Consider the following 19,327-nt stretch of genomic DNA (forward strand, 5'->3'; position numbering starts at 1 on the left):
TATCAAGTGAAGCCCAACGAACAAAGACGTGTCCTGCTTCTGTGCGGGATGGCGCCTGAGAAGTGGAAAGTTCCAGTTCTCAAGCGGTGATTGGCCTCCGTCATCTCGGCCGGTTGACAACCGCTCCTCCCCAACTCACACCTGCCCCCTCGACTTGTTTCCTCCACAAACAGCACCACTTCAACTCTTTCCGCCAAAAAATCGCCCTTTCCACACCTTTTCCTTCTCCAAAAGGTAAGAGCCTCTACCGCTTGCACCTTGCACGCGCGAATCGAGCCAGAATGCGTGCGAAAACGAACACCCCCCTGCTGTCAGAGTGCTTGATGGACGCGTGGCTGGGCAAACACACCGGGAAACAGCGACATGGCGCAATGCGAGCTGCGACGACAGCTGCCATTGATGAAATTGCGACAAACAAGATGCTCCAAAGCGAAGAAGACGCTGTCCAGAAGCTGTTCTGGGCGATGCGCTCGCGATAATAACCGCCTACCTCCGAACCTTCAGAGCTTTCAGCTGCATCGCGACTGCCATCAGAAACCAATTCGCGCGAGTTGGTCGCGCTTTCCCATCTCTTGCGACCCGTCACTGTGTTTGCCTGCGACAAACCATCACATGCCAAAGACTTCTTGGGTCCATTTGCTTTCACACCGCCCCTGGCTCGCTCGTTCCCCACTCTCACAGCTGTCTTGATCAATAACCTTACCATACACTCCGACCATATCTTCTGGCCCAATCAGAAACGCTAACACAATGTCGCACCAGACTTCACATCACAAATCATCAAAGATGGGTTACGAGGATTCTGTCTACCTGGCCAAGCTCGCCGAGCAGGCTGAGCGTTACGAGGGTAAGTACATCATCTGTCGTCTGCAATGTGCGCAATACTGATTTTGGTGCAGAGATGGTCGAGAACATGAAGAACGTCGCTTCCGCCGACCAGGAGCTCTCTGTCGAGGAGAGAAACCTCCTTTCCGTCGCCTACAAGAACGTCATTGGTGCTCGCCGTGCATCCTGGAGAATCGTTACCTCCATTGAGCAAAAGGAGGAGTCCAAGGGCAACGAGCAGCAGGTTACCCTCATCAAGGAATACCGCCAGAAGATCGAGGCCGAGCTCGCCCAGATCTGCGAGGACATCCTTGCTGTTCTTGACAAGCACCTCATTCCCTCTGCCCAGAGCGGCGAGTCCAAGGTCTTCTACCACAAGATGTTCGTGTTCCTGAGCTACTCTCCTGTCAAATCGCCCCACTTACTAATGCGCCTCACAGGAAGGGTGACTACCACCGTTACCTCGCCGAGTTCGCTCTTGGTGACAAGCGCAAGACCTCCGCCGACAAGTCGCTCGAGGCTTACCAGAACGCCACCGAGGTTGCCCAGACTGACCTCGCCCCTACCCACCCCATCCGTCTCGGACTTGCCCTGAACTTCTCCGTCTTCTACTACGAGATTCTCAACTCCCCCGACAAGGCTTGCCACCTCGCCAAGGCTGCCTTTGACGACGCTATTGCTGAGCTCGACACCCTCAGCGAGGAGAGCTACAAGGACTCCACCCTCATCATGCAGCTCCTCCGTGATAACCTGGTAAGCATTTCTTGGCACACATTCGTTTTTCGAATCAATCACTGACTCTTTTCACTAGACCCTCTGGACCTCATCCGAGACCGAGCCTTCGGGCGACGCTGCTCCTGAGGCCAAGGAGTCCGCCGAGGCACCTGCCGCCGAGGAGACTAAGGCCTCCGAGTAATCGCAGTCAAACATATCAAATTCCTTCCATTCCATTGAGAATGGCGGATCACGTTATCATGGCAAATGTGAACAGTCAAACCCAGGTGTTGTCTCTTTCTAACAGAACTCGATCATGGGGCGGGCCAAGGAGAGATGGTTCTTTTTCTTTTTTCTTTTTTCCTCTCAAGTCGATTTTCTTGTTCTTTAACCCCCCAAGTCTCTTATTCTCTCCTTTGCACGGCACCTTGACGGACTTTCGAAAAGCTTCCTCTTGGACCATTGCGTGTGGGAGAGTGGCACGGGTGAAATTTGGGGATGGGCGCCCAACAGTCAATTGAAATCATTAGATTCCATTTCACTACCTATCGTCCGTTGTTGCTCGCTCATCTGTGTTAATGATCTCGCGCATAGCTCCTCTCGCCACGTGGAAAGGTGGCTCAAAGCAGCGTAAGAGTCATCATAGAGTTTCATCTAACATACGACCCCTCATCTTTCTGTTCTGTACTCTGACCAGCAACATTCATCCCAGACGGCCATTCAAACATCTCTTAGCTGCTGCTTGACCAGTTCCTCTCCCAACACTTTAGAGACCAAAACGCCACTCACCATGCCCACCCTTCCCTCGACCGCCAACAGCATCGCCGGTCTCGAATTCATCGGCTTCACCCACGCGACAGCAACCCACATCTATAAAATCTACTCCAAGTACGAACTATCCTCCACATCTCCAGCAGCAGACAATGAAGATCTCTTCTCCTTCACCCACGGCCACACCATCATGATAAATACCTCCAGATTTACTGCATCCACAGACCGACAAACCATGACAAATCTTGGAATCAGCGAGGATACTCAGAATAGAATTCTGAATCCAAGATTTGAAGGGGTTAGAGAGACTGAGTCGCTGGAATATTGGATTGAGGATACGGTTAGGGTTGATTATCATACTTTGATTAGGATGATTGAGAGGAGGAAGGAGAGAGAGAACGGTGAGTGAAGATTTGTGGGTTTGCTGGCATCGCTTCTTGAATTAGTCTATCGAAATGCACAATGCTTTTCTTCTATGAATGGTGAACAGGAGGAATTTCGTCATCGATCATATAATGTGACCATCATCAGCTCTCTCAGTGGACCTGGTCTCCTTCCATAACTGTTCTTGCATTTCTATGTCTGACTCTGTTGGCACTCTGATGCTTGGAGGTGTGATATGTCCTCTGGACGACAAGCAACCTCCCTTTTGTCCATTTGCGCACCCTTCTCTTGATTCTCTCCTCACTGCGCAGTCCTTCTCTTTGACTTTTTACAAAAGATTATGCAAAGTTCTGAGCACGTAGATGCACGATCAATGATATTAAGCTGAGGTAGTCTGATGTTACATTTGGAATTTGTTCTTCTTGTGATTCCTGGTATTATCTAAGACTTGAAAGAAGAACAGTGACTAAACTAGCTAATACTTCCCACAACTGGCCTGTTACTGTACCCTGTCACATCCTCGCTCATGAGCACATTTGACATCGTTGCTCTTCTTCAAACGCTCGAATCAAGTACAATGCAAGTTCGAACAGAAAAAGACAAGGAGATCGGGGAAGACAGAACCTGACACTTACCATGCTCTGTATAAAGTCATGGACATCCCCGCCCGGCCTATGACCCCGACGCAATCTCCTTTGCCTTGCTCTTTCTGCTTTCATGCTCAGCTGACAGTGTAAAACCACAATAGTTGCAAACAATGCATGCTTCTTCTTTCTCTTTCTCCTCTCATTCAATCTTCTTTCCTTGCCGCCGATGCGATGATAAAAACAGAAAAAGCCTCCCCATGAGAAGGTATAAAACGCCCCCAAAAAAACAGACAATAATCAGATAACATAGAATCTTGTCTCGTGTCGAACTCTCAGCAGCCATACATAGCTAGGCTGACCGACGAATCCAGTAGTGTGGTTAAGTATATTGATCGATATCAATCAACGAGTGGGCGCTGTTACTGGTGCGTCTAACACCTGGTCTTATGTGTAGGTAGATCGCCTCTACTTCAGAGGACGTTCCAGTTGACTCAGCAAATCATCCAACTGCGACCAGTTCCCCTTGTCCATGGCGAACTTGCGGTGCTTGCGGGACTGACAATGAGCATCAAAGTCGTCGAACTTGTCTCTGCAGTTCTCACAATATCCTGCCTTCATCTCACGCTCTACGATCACCTTCTTGCGCACCTGTTGGGCACGACGAGACTTGGTTGTCTCTTCTTCGCCTTCTTCACGGATGTGTCCCAACGTCTCTTGTGCCTTGCGCTTGGCCGCTCTCGGTGCTTGCTGACGGTCTCCATTGATTGCTGCGCGCATATCGGTAAGGTACGACGACTGCAGGGGCTCGTTAGAGTTTGCGCTGGCCCCTCTCTCCAATGCTCGGCGCTTAAGAGCAGTAATCTCTTTGCTTGCGCCAACATTACGAGTTCCAGGTGCTGTTGAGGAAATGGTCGATGAGACAATCTGCGAGCGGATGGCGGAAGTGATGTTCGAGGGCTGGACTCCAGATGCGACAGGCTCTCCTCCGATGAAACGCGGTGCGCCTCTCATGTTGGCTTGGGTGCTACCGAAGAGTGCAGGCATGCTACCAGTATCCATCGAGGCCTGTCTCTTGCTAGGAATACCCTTGGGAGGGTCCAGAGGCTTGACGTGATCATCGACAGCTTCGGCCTTGTCCTTGGGCTCCACTTGTTCCTTGGGTTGTGATGTGGTGGATTGAGAATTTCCAGTACCTGCAGCAGCCCGACTGCGCGTGACAGGAACACCGGCGGCCAGTTTGCGTTCCTTCTCTGCCTCAGCGGCCTTCAGTTCCTCTGCCATGCGCAGCTTCCTGGTGTGCGAAGGGTCTTCGACAAATGGACATCTTCCTATAGGGGTCAGGCGGAATTGTGGCCACTTGCCCTCCTCCTTATGGGTGACTTTAGGATAATCACGGACCATGACCGGGCGGGTTCTTTCGTCCATGTCGTGTACGTAGATATAGTATCCTCTGAATTGGACAGAATCCTGAGCGGCGACGGCAAGGTCACGGTCGGCTGGACCAATGACTTTCTCGTTACGCAGCAGGGTTTGCAAGTCTGCCTTCTCTCCTCTGCGCAAGGTTGAGGCAATGTTCCTTTGTTGATCAGGTTGCTCACCAGTGTCAGTATCGAACATGGTTGTCATCATACGCTGTAGCTTTTCCAAAGCCCAAATTTTGATGCCAAGCTCTCTAGCCTTGGATAAGACATCGTTACTTTGGACACCGAGCTTGCGTGGCTCGACAGTCTGGAGACTGAGGGACAGTTGGTTAGCAAGGGCAGTAAGAGAGGGTGAGGGAGTAACTTACGTCTGGATGTTAGAAATATGATTACGGCCTTGCAGACTAGCTTCGAGAAGATCAGCAGTCTTCTTCTGAGCACCAGTCAGGGTCGAGTCTTGAGGACGGTCAAGAAGAGAAGGGTCGATGGTCTTGAGAGAGGCATGGTGGGTATTGCTTTTGGAGGCATGACCATCATCAAAACTTGTCGAGGCAAGTTCCGGAGGGATTGGGCGGGTCGTGACCACATGGGTGACGGAACGCGAGAAGAACTTCTCCTCTTTCTATTGATCATGGTTAGCATAGCACCGTAGACATGTATGGAGAAAGAACATACGGCGCCAAGATATTGAATCTGCCTTGAAACCTTTGTCCGCACGTCATCGGGTACACTCTCAAAGTAGAAAACGAACTGAGGAAAAGCTTTTCTGTAGTGCCGTTGCCATTGGCGAATGCTCTCGAGACTGTCGGCTGTTCTCTGTGGCTTTTGTGCAGACGGAGGCTTTCTTGCAGCAGCCAATTTCCTTTCAAAGGCAGTGGGTGGAGCATTGCCAGGCTTTCTCAAGAACAGTTGTGCGTCCTTCTCTTGCTGTGCCAGTGACTGACGGATCAAAGAACGTGGTTGGTGGTTCTCATCGTGGTCGTGGTCAAGAACTTGTTTCTTGAGAGGAGGTTGGCTCGCATCACGCGGGTCTTGGGCTCTTGAGCGCTTGCCAGAGACGGGATGGATGGTTCGGAAAGGAGAGTTGACGGCATTCGAGTTGTTGGCCAGCGGGAGCCGCTTGCTGGACATGTTGGACAGGGCCGACAGAGTGGCCATGTAGGGGTGGTGTGCTGGTGGTGCTGTCTCTGTGTGTGGACGGCTTTGCACGCGACTCGACGCGCTCTACTGGGACATTGTCGCAGCGCAGTCGAAGGAACAAGAGAGAGCAGGCTGGTAGATTAGCTGAGGACGGATGGTCAAACACAGGAGAAGAGAAAGGAGCGAATATGGACAGAGGGCAGTTGCAAACGCGACGAGTCTGGATGGATGTGGATGTTTTGATGTGTGCATGCTCTTGCCCTGTCTGATGAGGCCCCGAGCTTCGCGCGTTCGAGCGACTCACACTGTATGCACAACTCCCCGCACAATTACATCTTGCCTTTAATCGCCCTCAAACACCCTCTACTGGCTTCTATTGTTCTGATTCCATTCCTGGCGATAAATTGATAGCGGCCTCGACCTTTGCTGGGTCTATTTTGCTGTGCTCGTCCTCGTGCATCGCAGCATTGCACATATCCACAACTTGTCACTTAAAAGCCTATCTGTATGCAGCCCCGGCAACTACATCATTCTGCACTAATTAGGGCCGTACAAATCTTAGCGCGTTCCACTTCTTTTATTTTGTTGGTAAACATCCCCTAACGCCTGAGCGCTTCGATATCAACAACCTCCTTTACTGCCTCTGTTGTCAACACATAAGGTTGCTCTTCTGTTATGCACACACTGTCTTCGATGCGAATTGCTAGCCCTTGGAAGTGCTTGGGCCATCTCTCGTCTTTTGGAACATAAATTCCTCTGTCAACTGTTAGCAACTGAATACCTCGTCAACTCCCCTTCACCATCTACTCACGGTTCAATTGTGATACACTCTCCGGCTGTCAGTCGTCCCGTTCTAGGATGTCCAGGAGCATCATGAACATCCAGACCGATAAAGTGTCCGACGTGGTGAGGGAACAATATTTCGAGAGCCTTCATACATTAGCGCTGCATTCGAATCATTCTTTCACTGTCACAGAACTCACATTGCCTTCCATGTTAAAGCCTAGAGACTTGAGCCCGTCCCGCAACCCATCTTCAGTGATACGGTGAAGCTTGTCAAGCGAAAGATCTGCATCTTCGCGACAGAGCGATACGACGCTTCGCTGGACCTTGAGAATCATCTCGTATAGGTCTCTTTGCGGATCTGTGAACTTGCCATTGACTGGCCATGTGCGTGTAATGTCGGTGATATAGCCACCGTACTCGCCGCCGGCATCAACCAGTACAAGCTCGCCCTCCCTACAATGTTGATTAGTACAGCATTCACTTGTGTGTTTTTTGCACCTACTTGAGCGTCTGGTCATTGCGAGTGTAATGGATGCTCAAACCGTTCTGTCGCTGGTCAGTACTTGGTACGTCTGTAGCCCACGTTCTATCATACCTTGCCGCCAGCAACCACAGGCACGTAAGCAGAGCCGTCTAGACCACCAATCTTGAAACCAGTCTCGAGCATGGTCCAAAGATCCTTCTCGGTGGTCATGGGTGTCTTCATAGTCTCGGTGAATGCTCGACCAGACACCTGGCCAGCCTTTCTCATGTTCAGTATTTCGGCCTCACTCTTCTTGACCCGAAGGTTGTTCATGATGGGTCTCAAAGGTCTGACATTGTTCGCCTGCAAAAGTTTGCCAAAGCCTTCTGAAGGGACCTTTTTCAGACTCGAGAAGTATCTCTTGAAAGCGGACTTTGTTGTAGTGCCGAGCAGATCGGTGTAGACTTCTTTGGCGCGTCCAATGATGTCTGGAAGAATAGTATGGCAACGATTGATGTCTCCGGCCTAGGTGGTGGTCAGGTCGAGCGGGAGATGAATCAGAGAAGAATTGGTACCTCGTCAGCGTTGAAGACGTCCAAGGCAGCCTGGATGCCACTTCGAGCACCATCCCATTGTTCGGCTTTGATGTCCTTGGGTCGGACAAAGAGGTGGAAAGTATATTCGACGTCAGAATCACCCTTTTCTGCAAATTTGTGAGCTGATGTCTCTCTTGCATGACATGTTTGCGACGCACCCACCGATGACAGCGAGTGCTTCTGGCTCGTTGAAGCCTGTGGAAGGTCTATTCAGCATCCATCCCTTTGTGCGGTGGAGGTGGCGGATGATTACCAGTCAGGTAAAAGAAGTTCGGTTCTTGGTGGAATTCGTAGAAGACGGCACCGGAGCGGTATTTGATATCAGAAGAAGCGAGGACGGCGATGCTGTTCTTGGGGAGAGCTTTGGCGAGATTTGCGCGGCGCTGGTGGTATTCGAGAGCAGAAATTCCGGGAGTCACTGTGTCGGAGAAGAGTAAGCATGTGGTTGCTACGATGGTTTGAAGAACAGGGAGAGTTACGATCACCGGGCGCAATGAGATGCGGGTGTGTCTCGTGCAGAGGCTGGCCAAACTGCAACTCGGCAGCCGAGACCAAGGTACGGCGAGAGAGGTGTGGTATACATGATGGTCTCGTAAGCGAGAGGGCAGGCCGAAGGCTCGAGACAGCCCTCAGAAGAGTGCGACAGCTTCTCATGCTTGGGGTTGTCCTTCGCAAAGGATGCTCTCACGACTCATTGAAGGCAGGGTGCAGGGCCAAAGTTAGCTAGCGACCCTGCTCGCGTGTCCGCAAACTCCGAAGCACAGACGCAACCTTAATTTCATGGCGGGGATCTCTGGACCGACGTCACTTCCTTCCTTGTTAGGCTTATCGTCGCGTACCTGCCCATCTCGTCCATGCCTTGACCTCGTACTCGACGGCTGCCTCAGCTCCCGGCCTCTGTCGCATACCTAGTTGCTCCAGTACAAACGTCTGCTCGCCAAAGTGTCGTCGGGACGGATCCGGAAAATGTCTTCGGACATTGAGAGCTTCACGGCTCATTTGCAGTCGTCGAAACGCATATTAGCTTTACTCGGTGCTGGATTGTCTGCCTCTTCTGGACTACCCACCTTTCGTGGTGCCGGGGGTCTCTGGAGGACTCACGATGCCACTTCGTTAGCCACTCCTGAGGCTTTCGCTCGGGATCCAGCACTCGTCTGGCAGTTCTACAGCTATCGTCGCCATATGGCTCTCAAGGCTAGCCCAAACCGAGCCCACCTCGCTCTGGCTGAGCTAGCGACGAAACACCCAGGCTTTCTCGCTCTCAGCCAGAACGTCGACGGTACGTTCCCTCCTGTCACTATCTTCTCTCAAACTAACACTATATGTCAGGTCTGTCCCAGCGCGCAAGACATCCTCCAGAAAAGCTTCAACTGCTTCATGGCAGCCTGTTCAACGTCAAATGTACCTCCTTCTACTGTTCATATCACGCCCAGAACTTCACAGATCCCATCGTACCAGCCCTCAAGATCCCCCTCGACGAATCAGATCCTACCACTAAAGAAGCCAGACATGCTGTGTCGGACGCCTTGCACGCCAAACAATATCAGAAAGAGCTGGATATAGCAGACGCTCAGGTTCACCTGCCTTCTGTCCAGGTGTCAGACCTACCAAAATGCCCAGAGTGCCATGAAGGTCTTCTGCGTCCTGGAGTAGTCTGGTTCGGCGAGTCTCTTCCGAGCAAAGTACTGAATACCGTCGACAAATTCATCAGCGACTCGTGGAAAATCGACCTGATCATGGTCATTGGCACAAGTGCTAGCGTCTATCCTGCTGCTGCTTATGTCGATGATGCGAGAGCCAAAGGAGCTAGAGTCGCCGTCATAAATGCCGATCGTGCAGATGAGCCCGCCGGAGGTCTGCGGGATAACGATTGGTTCTTCGAAGGAGATGCTGCCCAAATCGTTCCCGATATTCTAAAAAGTGTTATTGGCGAGATAGAGCAACCGGCTGAAAGGCTATAGGCGCATCTTGCTCTACTCACGATTGCATGAATAACATATACCTCACGGCCGTTTTTCGACAAGCACGAAGCATCAATACACTGTTGGAGTACTCTAGCCTTAATGACTTGGAATTGGAAAATCTTTTACGAATGTAGATCTAGACATTCTTTACCTTTTTGTCGCCCAATTGATTTGTATACATTAGTACTTATCAAGCAACCTAACTGGAGAGCGCCTCATCCAGTACCTTTACAAATTGCTTGATCTCGTCCTCTGTGTATTCGTCAGCACAAACATTCACCAGTTGCATGCATCAACGACTTACCAGTATTATAGTGCACCAGACTGACTCTGACGACACCGTCTACAGGATCCAGCCCCAAGACTTCTTGGACCAAGCGGTTCGAGTAGAAAGCGCCCCAGCGGAAGCCAAAGTCACTCTTTGCCTCGACAGCTTCAACAATGTCCTTACTGCTGCGTCCATCGACAGTCCAGCTGATTACAGGGACACGCTTTGCAGCATCTGCGACAGGCTCACCCCAGATCTTGACATCGCTTCTCGAGTTGAGGTAGTCAATCAGAATACCCTGCAACTTTTCTTCATGACTCGCGATTGCTTGCCAAGGAATCTGCGATAGGTATTCGCAGACCGCCGGGATGGATGCAGTAAGTTCGTAGTTTGCAGCCGCAAGACCGAGTTTGTCTTCTAGCGAAGCCGAGCCCTTGAAATAATGACCTAGAGATTGCAGCTTTGATTGACTCGACTGTTTTGCATAGAGCATGGCGATATGTGGACCATAAACCTTGTACCATGAGAAGCAGTAGAAATCGACATCCAGGTCTCGCATATCGACTTGTCTGTGTGGTGCATAAGCCACTGCATCTACGCACAGCAAAGCACCAGGTACGGTATGGACGGTCTTGGCAATCTGCTTGATATCGCTGATGGTGCCGAGAATGTTGCTTGTGTGTGTACAGCAGACTAGTTTGGTCTTGTCTGAGAGCAAAGTCTTCAGGACAGAGCATTCAAGCTTCGGGTTTTGCTTGTCGGTTGCATCCCACCATTTCACAGTCAGGTTCCTCCACTCGGCCATCTGCAGCCACGAAGCGACGTTCGCTTCATGATCTAGCTTGGAGAGAATGATTTCCGAACCAGGTGTCAGATGTTCATAAAGTGCTAGAGAAAGATTGCGGAAAAGTTGAGTCGTTGAGGGGCCGAGTACTTGCACGATATTAGCTCTCAATATCTCAACTAGGTGTCATCTGCCAAATGCTCACCGACTTCATCCGATGTAGCATTTATATACTTGGCAACAGAGTCCTTTCCTGCTGCGAAGAGATTGGTCGACTTTTGAGCTACTGGGTAAGAAGCACCCAATTGTACATTCGTGCCGGACAGATATTCAGAGACAGAATCAATCACCTCTTTGATGACTTGACTTCCACCTGCATTATCAAAATACACTTGTTTCTTGTCCAAAGCTGGAAAGTGCTTGCGAAGAGCAGTGACGTCGAATGTTTGGGCCATTGCCTTGGTGAATCTTAAGTCAATGTGATGTTCTTTCGTCAGGATGAATGTGGTTCTGTCATGTAGGATCAACCTCACAGCTGTTATCACGTATGCCTACCAAGACGCCCTAGTGACGATCACTGTTGTCCTCCTTCCTTGTCAGCGGCAAAGCCTCGGTCCATGCGGCATCTTTCGGTTACAGGTGTTCCATGAGAGCGAACGACATCAACAATCATGTTGGAGTTCCCATAAGTTTGTAGATACATTTTGTGTTGTTGTTCATTGCTGGTTACTTAATGGAGGTCACGGCAAGAGATCTCAAGTTGCTCGCGATCGGTGCTGTGGTGTCTGTAGGACTTACTGCTCTCTTGACCTCACAGTACCACAACAACGTACATACACCAAGCCGAATCATCGACTCGCCTCTACCCTTGATACAGAGGACTTTGACGAAAGAACAGCAAAAGAGGCTTCCTTATGCTCCTGATGCTCTGGAAGGAGCAAGAGATGTCGAAACTCCATTTGGCAGCATACGAGTATATGAGTGGGGCCCAGAAGATGGCAAGAAAGTACTGCTAGTACACGGCATTAGCACTCCATGTGTAGCTCTGGGTGGCCTGGCAGATGAATTGGTGCAGCAAGGTTGTCGCGTAATATTGTTCGGTGAGTGAAATCCCTCATTTCCCAATCGTCTCGATACCGGAGCCCTGGAGAAGAAGACAATCAGGTCAAGAAGCAGCAACACGAGTAGCAAGCTTCTACAGATCGTACAAACGCCACGACACTATCATCAATACGACTTTGACGATGATCGATTGCCAATAATGGGACCCCAGCGATGTCGAGGATGAATAATCTTCATGAGCAGGGTCATACCATCAACATATTCGACACTGTTTTAGCAGAATTTCGGTCCACTCACAGACACATAATACCGTCCCATAAATGACACGAGATGACTAACGACACCATGGCCAGATCTTTTTGGTCGCGGCTTCTCATCAACACCTGACCCCGCTACTCAACCTCAGGACATTCAATTATTCACCACTCAAATTCTACTGGTTCTCTCCTCGTCCCCACTCAGCTGGACCGGAGATGGCAATCGATTTGGTCTGATTGGTTACTCACTGGGTGGAGGTATTGCTGCATCGTTTACTTCCTACTTCCCAAATCTGGTTGAGTCTCTTGTTCTCATCGCCCCGGCAGGTCTAATGCGATCTGAACGCATCCATTGGACGAGCAAGCTTCTCTATGGTGGACTCCTCCCTCAGAGGCTAGTCGAGTATTTGGTATGGAGACGGCTCGGCGGTAACGATAATGCTCCAACAGCATCTCAAAACGACAACGATAACGACGATGGCAAGGTCACTGCTAGCAAAGCTGCAGACGAGGAAGCACCATCTCATCCAGCACTCATGCGTGATTCCTCCGCCCAGATCTCCGCACGCAGACCTTCTGTCAGTATAGCAGACGTAGTCTCCTGGCAACTCACGCACCACGCTGGCTTCGTACCTGCCTTTGTCTCAAGCATCCAACACGCACCAATAAGTGCTCAAAACTCTTCCTGGAAATCCATTGCTGCAAGGCAACTACTTTCTCCTAATCAACGTCTTCTCGAAAGCAAAGTGTTATTGCTGCTAGGCAAAGACGATACCGTAGTCATCGCAGACGAGATGTCTGAAGATGCAAAGGAAGCGCTAGGAGATGCCGTCGATATCCGTGTAATGGACGGTGGCCATGAACTTCCAGTCACAGACGCCAATGTCGTCGCCCAGACCATTCTAGACTTCTGGAATCAAGCATGACCGTAGCGGTGAACACTTTAGTAACGACCTGAAGAGTGAAAACTCTGCTGCTGTCGGGGTTGCTGGAAAGAGAATGCTGTGTTTCTGAAGCATGGCGGGTCTGCTGCATATTTTAGATATATAAATCCTCGACGCAAGGTCTGCCGTACTTGTGTCCGTGAACCAGATTTCTATACTTTCTGTGTCACTATCATATGAAAGTAGGACAGACCCACGGCTTTAAGCGTGCGTGCATATCCTGTCGTGTACTCGTATCTGTCAACCACTCAACGCGCATGTAGCTTGTTGAGAATGGCAAAAACATGAACCAGGTTACATGAAGCAAGGAGGCAAACAAACTACAGCCGGCAAAGGACACCCGATGCACGTTGCTATCATGATCACGGTTACACAGAAACAATAATTTGTTGAGAAAGATTTTTTTGTATTCGAATCACATCTGCTTTTTGTGTTATGCAGCCACTAGGCTTTGATTGGGTATGGAGGAAATAAGAGAGAGAGAGAGAGACTGAAGAAGAAAAAGGCAGACAAAGTGGTATCCCCCTCCTCCAAGAAAATTTGCAATTTGGTATGAAGCCTCTTGCGGGCCAAAAGAGAAGAAAGAGCAACAAGCACGAGTCGAAAGTAAGACTCGCCCAACAGCAACCACCGTCGTTAAGCAAGTGTTTTTTTGTCCCAGGATTTTCTGAATAGCAACCTTCGTTGGAATGTATTTGCGGCCGTCGTAAGTTATGTTTGAGGTAACAATGTGCAGATGCGGTCCATCGGATGATGTCGATGGCCGATGAGAAAAGAAACGCTGAAAGCAAAGAGTACTAATGTATGAGGAACGCTTGCAATGCAATGATGAAAAAGCTCAAGGGTACGAAGAGACGGGCTGATACATGTTGTTACAACAGAAGAACATGGAGCTTCATGAGTGCACGAGGCAGTCGGAACTCATTGTGACGGGTACGATGTCGGATATGAGCTGTACTGGTATGAAGAGTGACCCGGGGCGGAAGTCACGTTTGAGCATGCATGAAGACGGTGCATCAGGTTTTGGTTCACATTGTAGCTCGAGTTGTCGTAGAAATCCTTCTCCGGAGTCTCGGGAGGCGTGAGGACACCAATGGGGACTGCAGCGTAAACAGGCTTCTGGGGGGTTTGAGGCGTCATGATGGCTCCTGGTACTTGCTGCACGTCGAGCGTCGATTGGGCCGGCGAAGGGTATGGTTGTTGCGAGGCAGCCTGTTGCTGTTGTTGCATGAGGTTTTGGCGTTGCAGGAACTGCTCCAAGGTGGTGGCAACATTTGAGAGGTGGGCGGACGAGTACTTGCGGAACAGAGCCTGCGAAGGACGCGAGAGCTGGTTGGACAGGTCCATGACGACGTTAGAGTCATATCTGGCAGCCCACTCGGGGTGGTGAACCTGGGGACGGCCGAGAATGTAACGGGCAAGAGCGAGCGATGACCTGGCCATGACCGAAGGCAGCACGGGGATAAAGTCCTTGTGGTAAAGAGCCATCTCGGAGATGTATGTAGCCATGTTCTGCACCTCCGCATCGGCTGCGGTCTCGGAGAGGGCAATCTCAAGGAAGCCAGTCACGGTCGGGTGACCGATGATCCAGTTCAAGGTTTGCAGAACGTGCCATTCCATCTGTGTGAACATGTCGTCGTCGTAGAGCGAGCAGCACATGGACTTCAGTTCCTTGATGGTCGGCACACGCTCTTTACGGTCGCCGTACTTGGCGGCAATGAGTAAGGAGGCACAACCCACCAGTTGGTAGTGACGCTTGTAGACGACACGCTTCGAGCAGTATCTGTCGAGGAGGTTCACGGCAAGGAAGAGAGTCTCGGGGAGCAGTTGGAAGGCGTGGTGAGCTTCGAGGAGGAAGTCGAGGAGGTAGGGACGCATGAACCATTGGATCTCGGTCTGAATCTCGATGGAGTTGATGTCCGGCATCGTCTCGGCCTGTTGGGAATCAGTATGTGCTTCCAATGAATGACGAGCCAAAACGTCTTACCTCCATGACCTCCATGTGGTCAAGCACATCATTCAGGTACAGCTTACTCGTCAGACGAGAGAGGTCTGCAGCCATGTGCTTTTGTTGGACCTTGGCGATTGCACGTGCTCTCTCGCGCTCAGCAGCCGCTCTAGCGAAGATGCCGTCGGTGTCTTCATAGCCCTCGACGAAGAAGGTCTCGCAATAACCATAATTGGGTTGCACTGTTGTGGAAGCCATATTGCCGATGTAGAGTGGTGGTAGAGGTTGGTCAATTCTCCAGGATTGACGGGCGAGAAGTTATTAATGAGTGAATGGTGTATGGACACTGGTTGCTTGAGTGTAGACGAAGAAAATTGGACAGTGTTGGTGTTGATGCAATAGAAGGACTGTAATTAGTTGGATGGATGAGGGATGTTGTAGATGATCCTAGAATGTCTGGCCTGACTGCCTTTGAATGGCTCGAAAGATGCAGGTATAAGGAGTCTACAAGAGAGCCTGTATGAATGAGCACTAGAAACGGAGAGGAGACGCGAGTGTCCGGGCCGAATATTGCACATACCTTGGGAGCGCAGAGGAGTGAATCCCTTGCGAGTTGAGGCTTGGATGTCGAGTGGAAATTGAATGCCGCAGATGGTACTTGCCCGATCTTACAGGCGTAGAGAACGAATCAACGACTCTACCAGTTCCAATGAGAGCGCGTCGACCTGGCTGGGCTAGGAGTTCGCAGATAGATCTGGGGAATGTCAGTCATTCCCGGGTCAATGATCAAAGGCACGTGCGCTGCAAGGGAGGGAAATATGCTGATGAATTATGGAAAAAGAACTTACCAGAGAGAGGTGGTCTAGAGGAGACTGACTTGGAAGAGAGAGTCAAATCAAAGATCGTGCTGAAAGAGCTGTGATGTTTTGATATTAGTGAATGCAGCTTCAGAAGTGCGTCAGTCATGACTGAGGATGCCGGATATACAGGTGACGGCGTTGTAATTGCCGAGGATGAGCCGGAAGGATAGGGAAGGAGCCATCTGGGAATGAGACACGACCTCGAACCAGCTCACTGTCATCAAGAATGCAAGCGCGATTGCTTCTGGAAGTGTCCATGCCTTGACGGCTATGGAACGCAGAGACCCCGCTCAGTACTCGTGTCGACGCAACACTGTTGAAGTGTTGTATAATATGCCAGTGCTCCATTGTATAGAATGGTATTGTTCCATGTTATTCTTGATGGTGATGCAAGAGGAAGCCGCAAGGATGAACCGCCAAGGTAGTTCATATGACGGTTCTTGCCTTAGCTTTGCATGCTTGAGGCCTGCAGACTTCATTGCCGACCATGAATGAACAAGGAGGGCACCATTGATATGTCGACCAGCAAGAGCAAGGTCTGTTCTTCCTCTTTGATGCGTTGGAATGTGGGTGTGCACATGAAGCTTCTGGCGTGCTTTGCCTTTGCTCCTTCCATATCCTTCCAGTCTGACCGCATACCCGTCTCTTCTCATCGACTTTCTCCACTCATCATCAATGTTTCGGATTGATCGAGGTCACGACCTGCTATATTAAGAGAAGGGGGAGGGCAGACAATAGGGGTAACGACGAATAGCTTGAGCAATGCTCACTCACCTCGTACTGATCAAGACTCGATTCGAGGTCGAAATGAGATTACAAGCTGTCAAGGCTGACGAGATGAGGTGAAGAGGCCGTCCACAGCTCTGCGTTCAACGAAGAGGAGAGGTCGGGGCGGCTTGAGAGGTCGAGGGGGTTAGGCGGCAGCGACGGTGGGTCGTGTCGAAGAGTTTGATAGGGGCCTGATGTCGAAAGGTGATGGTCGAATGGTGAGAGTCGACAAGGCTTCAGTCCAGGTCGAGGTCGAGGGTTATACGACGACCGACACTGGGAGGGGCTGGAGGGAGGTAGGAGTAGGTATGAGAGGCAGCCGTTTGGAAGCGGTGACCGTTTATCAAAGCTCCATTGACTTGCGAGGAAGAGTAGGGTTGGGAAGAGGTGGAGAGGGAGTGAGGGAGGAGGGAGGAGAAGAAGAATCGACAGCCTCGGACGGACGTCGTGTCCAGCAGTAAGACGTCGTCGGTACTGTGCCCTCTGCCTCCTGGTGGAGATGGCTCAGTCGGCCTGGTCTGTAAATCTTGGCTGAAGCCACTCTAGCCGCTAGCGTCGAGCGTCCAAGCGTTGGTACGTTGCCTACTACATAAATGCTTCTGATCAACCGGTTCCATACACGCTCCCGACGCTTGTCAGGATACCGGCCTCTCAAACACTATCGTCCTCGATCGTCTGACAAGAGTCTCGGGCACAACGCCCTTTACCATACTTTTGCTCGCCTATGTACGCGCACAAACACGCAGCATGCGACAAGCCAAATAGCTGCGAGCATTACTCGAGTATCTAGACCTAAACGTATCACATGAAATTGGGCCTGCTTAGCTTCCATTAATGGTGAATCTCGGCTTGAGCAACCACCCACCCATCATGCGACATGCGACAGCTGTCTCCTTGACGAGAGCCTGACGACAGTCCCCAGCCAATCTTGCATCCTTCTGCAACCGTCACGAAACACTTGCTGGCCAGCGTCTCTTCCTACGCGTTCAGTAGTGCAGGAACAAGCTTCGTCGGCGAGCACGAGATATCAGCTCCGCCCGGTCTGCCGGCTCTCCCACCAATGAGCCATTGTCCATCAGCGCCAATCTGCATCATTGAACTCCTTTATACCCCAGAACCTTGAAAGCAACCGCCAATCTTCCTGCACCACAGCTGCGCTGGATTACTGTTTTAGAGCCTTGTCGCTCCCCCTGCTTGCTTGCCTGCCAGCCGCGGCACTCCGATCGTCCCCCAAGCATATGCAACCACTTTGACGCCGTTTGAAAGTCTCCGTCAAATACGCGCTTCACGATCGCGGTCGAAACGCGTCTCACGGCGTGTTTCTATATACGAAGCATATCCAAATTTCATAATCTGCTTCACACCGTGCAAACGATAATTACCCCTGAGCTACTCTATCCGCAGGCGATCCCTATTATGCTCGTAATGAGTAAGTGAATGCTCGAAATTATGCCTGCGCGCTTGCTCTACGGGAGCAATCAAATGCAATAACCAGTGTCATCCTCCAATAACAATTTCGTTAAAAGTCGTCCGTTGGATGGATCGAGAAGGTGTGTCACGCTCGGCGCTTTTCGGTCTTGGGAGATAGCAAACAATTCCATTCGCAACCCTAGCATCCGGCGGGTTAATTGTCCTGGTACAATAATGCAGATTTATATCTAGTATATGCAGATGGCCGACGAGAATTTCGATCTGGCGACTCGCACGTCCTGATGGAGCCAGCCCAAGTTCTCAACAATGAAGCATCGGTGAACTTTTCCTCCACAGGATTACGCACAGATTCAAACTCTGCGCGGATCCTGTGGTTGTTGTCATATCCTTGCCCGTTCTGCATGTTCGTTCCCTCGTTCTCTTGGTCGTCCATGCACAGTGGCTGTCGATTGACTCGGCGGAGCGAGGCCGTGAAGCCGTGCGACGAGGTTTCGCGAGTTCTCACCACAGCCCGCAGCTTGCATATCAAGATGACATATCGCGCCGCCCAAGTATGTACTTACGTTGACTTATACCCAGTCAGGCTGTCCTTGCTTTGAACTTTGATAGACGATCGTTCCACCATCTGGAGCCTGCTATGCATCCGTGAGAGGGACGACAGTGTTTTTTCCTTCACTTCACATGCATACAACTTTTCCAGTCTGCATATGCCGTCATACAAAGGCGTGCGACTGGAAGTTTTGGCCGACGCCTTTCTTCCACGTCCACCAGTTTCTCAAGCAACGAACCTCTGCCGGCATCGCGTCCTGCCAAATCGACCCTGGATGAGCGCCCCAACATGATCAAGTGCAGAAGAAGAAAGAATTGAATTTCACCAAGACGCCACGCGACCAACAACAAACATCAGAGAGTTAGCACGCATGTTATACCCGTTTCTCCATATTTTGTACTGTACCTGTACAAAAGTTCTGATTAATTTCTCCACAAAAGGCTAAATTAGATATGCTTACATTAGATCGGCATCATTTGAACAAGCCTCGATCATATTTATTAATACACCCCGTACCCGAATTGAGCCTCATACTATCCGTTTCACCAGTTATCCATCGTCTGTTTTGAACTCGGCCTCTCTTACACCTCAATCCGCAAACCCATTCGCAGATGAACCAAGATTGCTTTTTCTTTCGCTACTCGTTCAACCACACACCACTTTAATCCTTTTGACTTGATCTTGCCGTCACCAACATCCTCGTCGACCACGGCAACCAAGTGTCGGGTCGCTTGGCGAGACTTTCTCGTTGACTCCACACCACCGATCAACATGGATACCCGCCATCCGGGCAGACGCTTTTCC

The 19,327-nt window shown here is 50.6% G+C and overlaps 9 protein-coding genes across 9 annotated transcripts; 4 read left to right on the plus strand and 5 right to left on the minus strand.

Moving 5' to 3' along the window:
* Positions 1-786: 786 nt before the first annotated feature.
* On the plus strand, positions 787-1,741 carry M437DRAFT_55018 (putative 14-3-3 family protein ArtA; the record flags this gene model as incomplete). Its single annotated transcript, XM_041022785.1, has 4 exons — positions 787-847; positions 900-1,206; positions 1,266-1,578; positions 1,637-1,741. 4 exons carry the CDS (start codon positions 787-789, stop codon positions 1,739-1,741), a joined length of 786 nt encoding a protein of 261 aa, XP_040877163.1.
* A 588-nt stretch (positions 1,742-2,329) lies between these two features.
* On the plus strand, positions 2,330-2,719 carry M437DRAFT_86980 (uncharacterized protein; the record flags this gene model as incomplete). Its single annotated transcript, XM_041028568.1, has 1 exon — positions 2,330-2,719. One exon carries the CDS (start codon positions 2,330-2,332, stop codon positions 2,717-2,719), a length of 390 nt encoding a protein of 129 aa, XP_040877164.1.
* A 1,027-nt stretch (positions 2,720-3,746) lies between these two features.
* M437DRAFT_77578 (uncharacterized protein) lies at positions 3,747-5,833 on the minus strand (the record flags this gene model as incomplete). Its single annotated transcript, XM_041026833.1, has 3 exons — positions 3,747-5,016; positions 5,071-5,324; positions 5,378-5,833. 3 exons carry the CDS (start codon positions 5,831-5,833, stop codon positions 3,747-3,749), a joined length of 1,980 nt encoding a protein of 659 aa, XP_040877165.1.
* Positions 5,834-5,942: 109 nt separating this feature from the next.
* Positions 5,943-6,170, minus strand: M437DRAFT_23163 (uncharacterized protein; the record flags this gene model as incomplete). Its single annotated transcript, XM_041019052.1, has 1 exon — positions 5,943-6,170. A coding segment is annotated over one exon (228 nt), but the record flags the coding sequence as incomplete, so codon positions are not given.
* Positions 6,171-6,441: 271 nt separating this feature from the next.
* M437DRAFT_55042 (peptidase M24) lies at positions 6,442-8,341 on the minus strand (the record flags this gene model as incomplete). The annotated part of the gene is made up of 9 exons (XM_041022793.1): positions 6,442-6,598; positions 6,654-6,772; positions 6,826-7,081; positions 7,131-7,174; positions 7,224-7,616; positions 7,667-7,794; positions 7,850-7,882; positions 7,941-8,105; positions 8,167-8,341. The coding sequence occupies 9 exons, from the start codon at positions 8,339-8,341 to the stop codon at positions 6,442-6,444; spliced, it is 1,470 nt and encodes a 489-aa protein (XP_040877167.1).
* Positions 8,342-8,653: 312 nt separating this feature from the next.
* Positions 8,654-9,648, plus strand: M437DRAFT_55328 (NAD-dependent deacetylase sirtuin-5; the record flags this gene model as incomplete). The annotated part of the gene is made up of 3 exons (XM_041022848.1): positions 8,654-8,966; positions 9,017-9,201; positions 9,235-9,648. 3 exons carry the CDS (start codon positions 8,654-8,656, stop codon positions 9,646-9,648), a joined length of 912 nt encoding a protein of 303 aa, XP_040877168.1.
* Positions 9,649-9,850: 202 nt separating this feature from the next.
* Positions 9,851-11,158, minus strand: M437DRAFT_77581 (PLP-dependent transferase; the record flags this gene model as incomplete). The annotated part of the gene is made up of 3 exons (XM_041026834.1): positions 9,851-9,903; positions 9,956-10,852; positions 10,909-11,158. 3 exons carry the CDS (start codon positions 11,156-11,158, stop codon positions 9,851-9,853), a joined length of 1,200 nt encoding a protein of 399 aa, XP_040877169.1.
* A 278-nt stretch (positions 11,159-11,436) lies between these two features.
* M437DRAFT_54981 (alpha/beta-hydrolase) lies at positions 11,437-12,948 on the plus strand (the record flags this gene model as incomplete). Its single annotated transcript, XM_041022778.1, has 3 exons — positions 11,437-11,803; positions 12,119-12,432; positions 12,508-12,948. The coding sequence occupies 3 exons, from the start codon at positions 11,437-11,439 to the stop codon at positions 12,946-12,948; spliced, it is 1,122 nt and encodes a 373-aa protein (XP_040877170.1).
* A 939-nt stretch (positions 12,949-13,887) lies between these two features.
* Positions 13,888-15,172, minus strand: M437DRAFT_77583 (uncharacterized protein; the record flags this gene model as incomplete). The annotated part of the gene is made up of 2 exons (XM_041026835.1): positions 13,888-14,901; positions 14,954-15,172. 2 exons carry the CDS (start codon positions 15,170-15,172, stop codon positions 13,888-13,890), a joined length of 1,233 nt encoding a protein of 410 aa, XP_040877171.1.
* Positions 15,173-19,327: the final 4,155 nt, after the last annotated feature.

This window comes from Aureobasidium melanogenum (genome assembly GCF_000721775.1).
Source record: "Aureobasidium melanogenum CBS 110374 unplaced genomic scaffold scaffold_21, whole genome shotgun sequence".
Lineage (NCBI taxonomy): Eukaryota > Fungi > Ascomycota > Dothideomycetes > Dothideales > Saccotheciaceae > Aureobasidium > Aureobasidium melanogenum.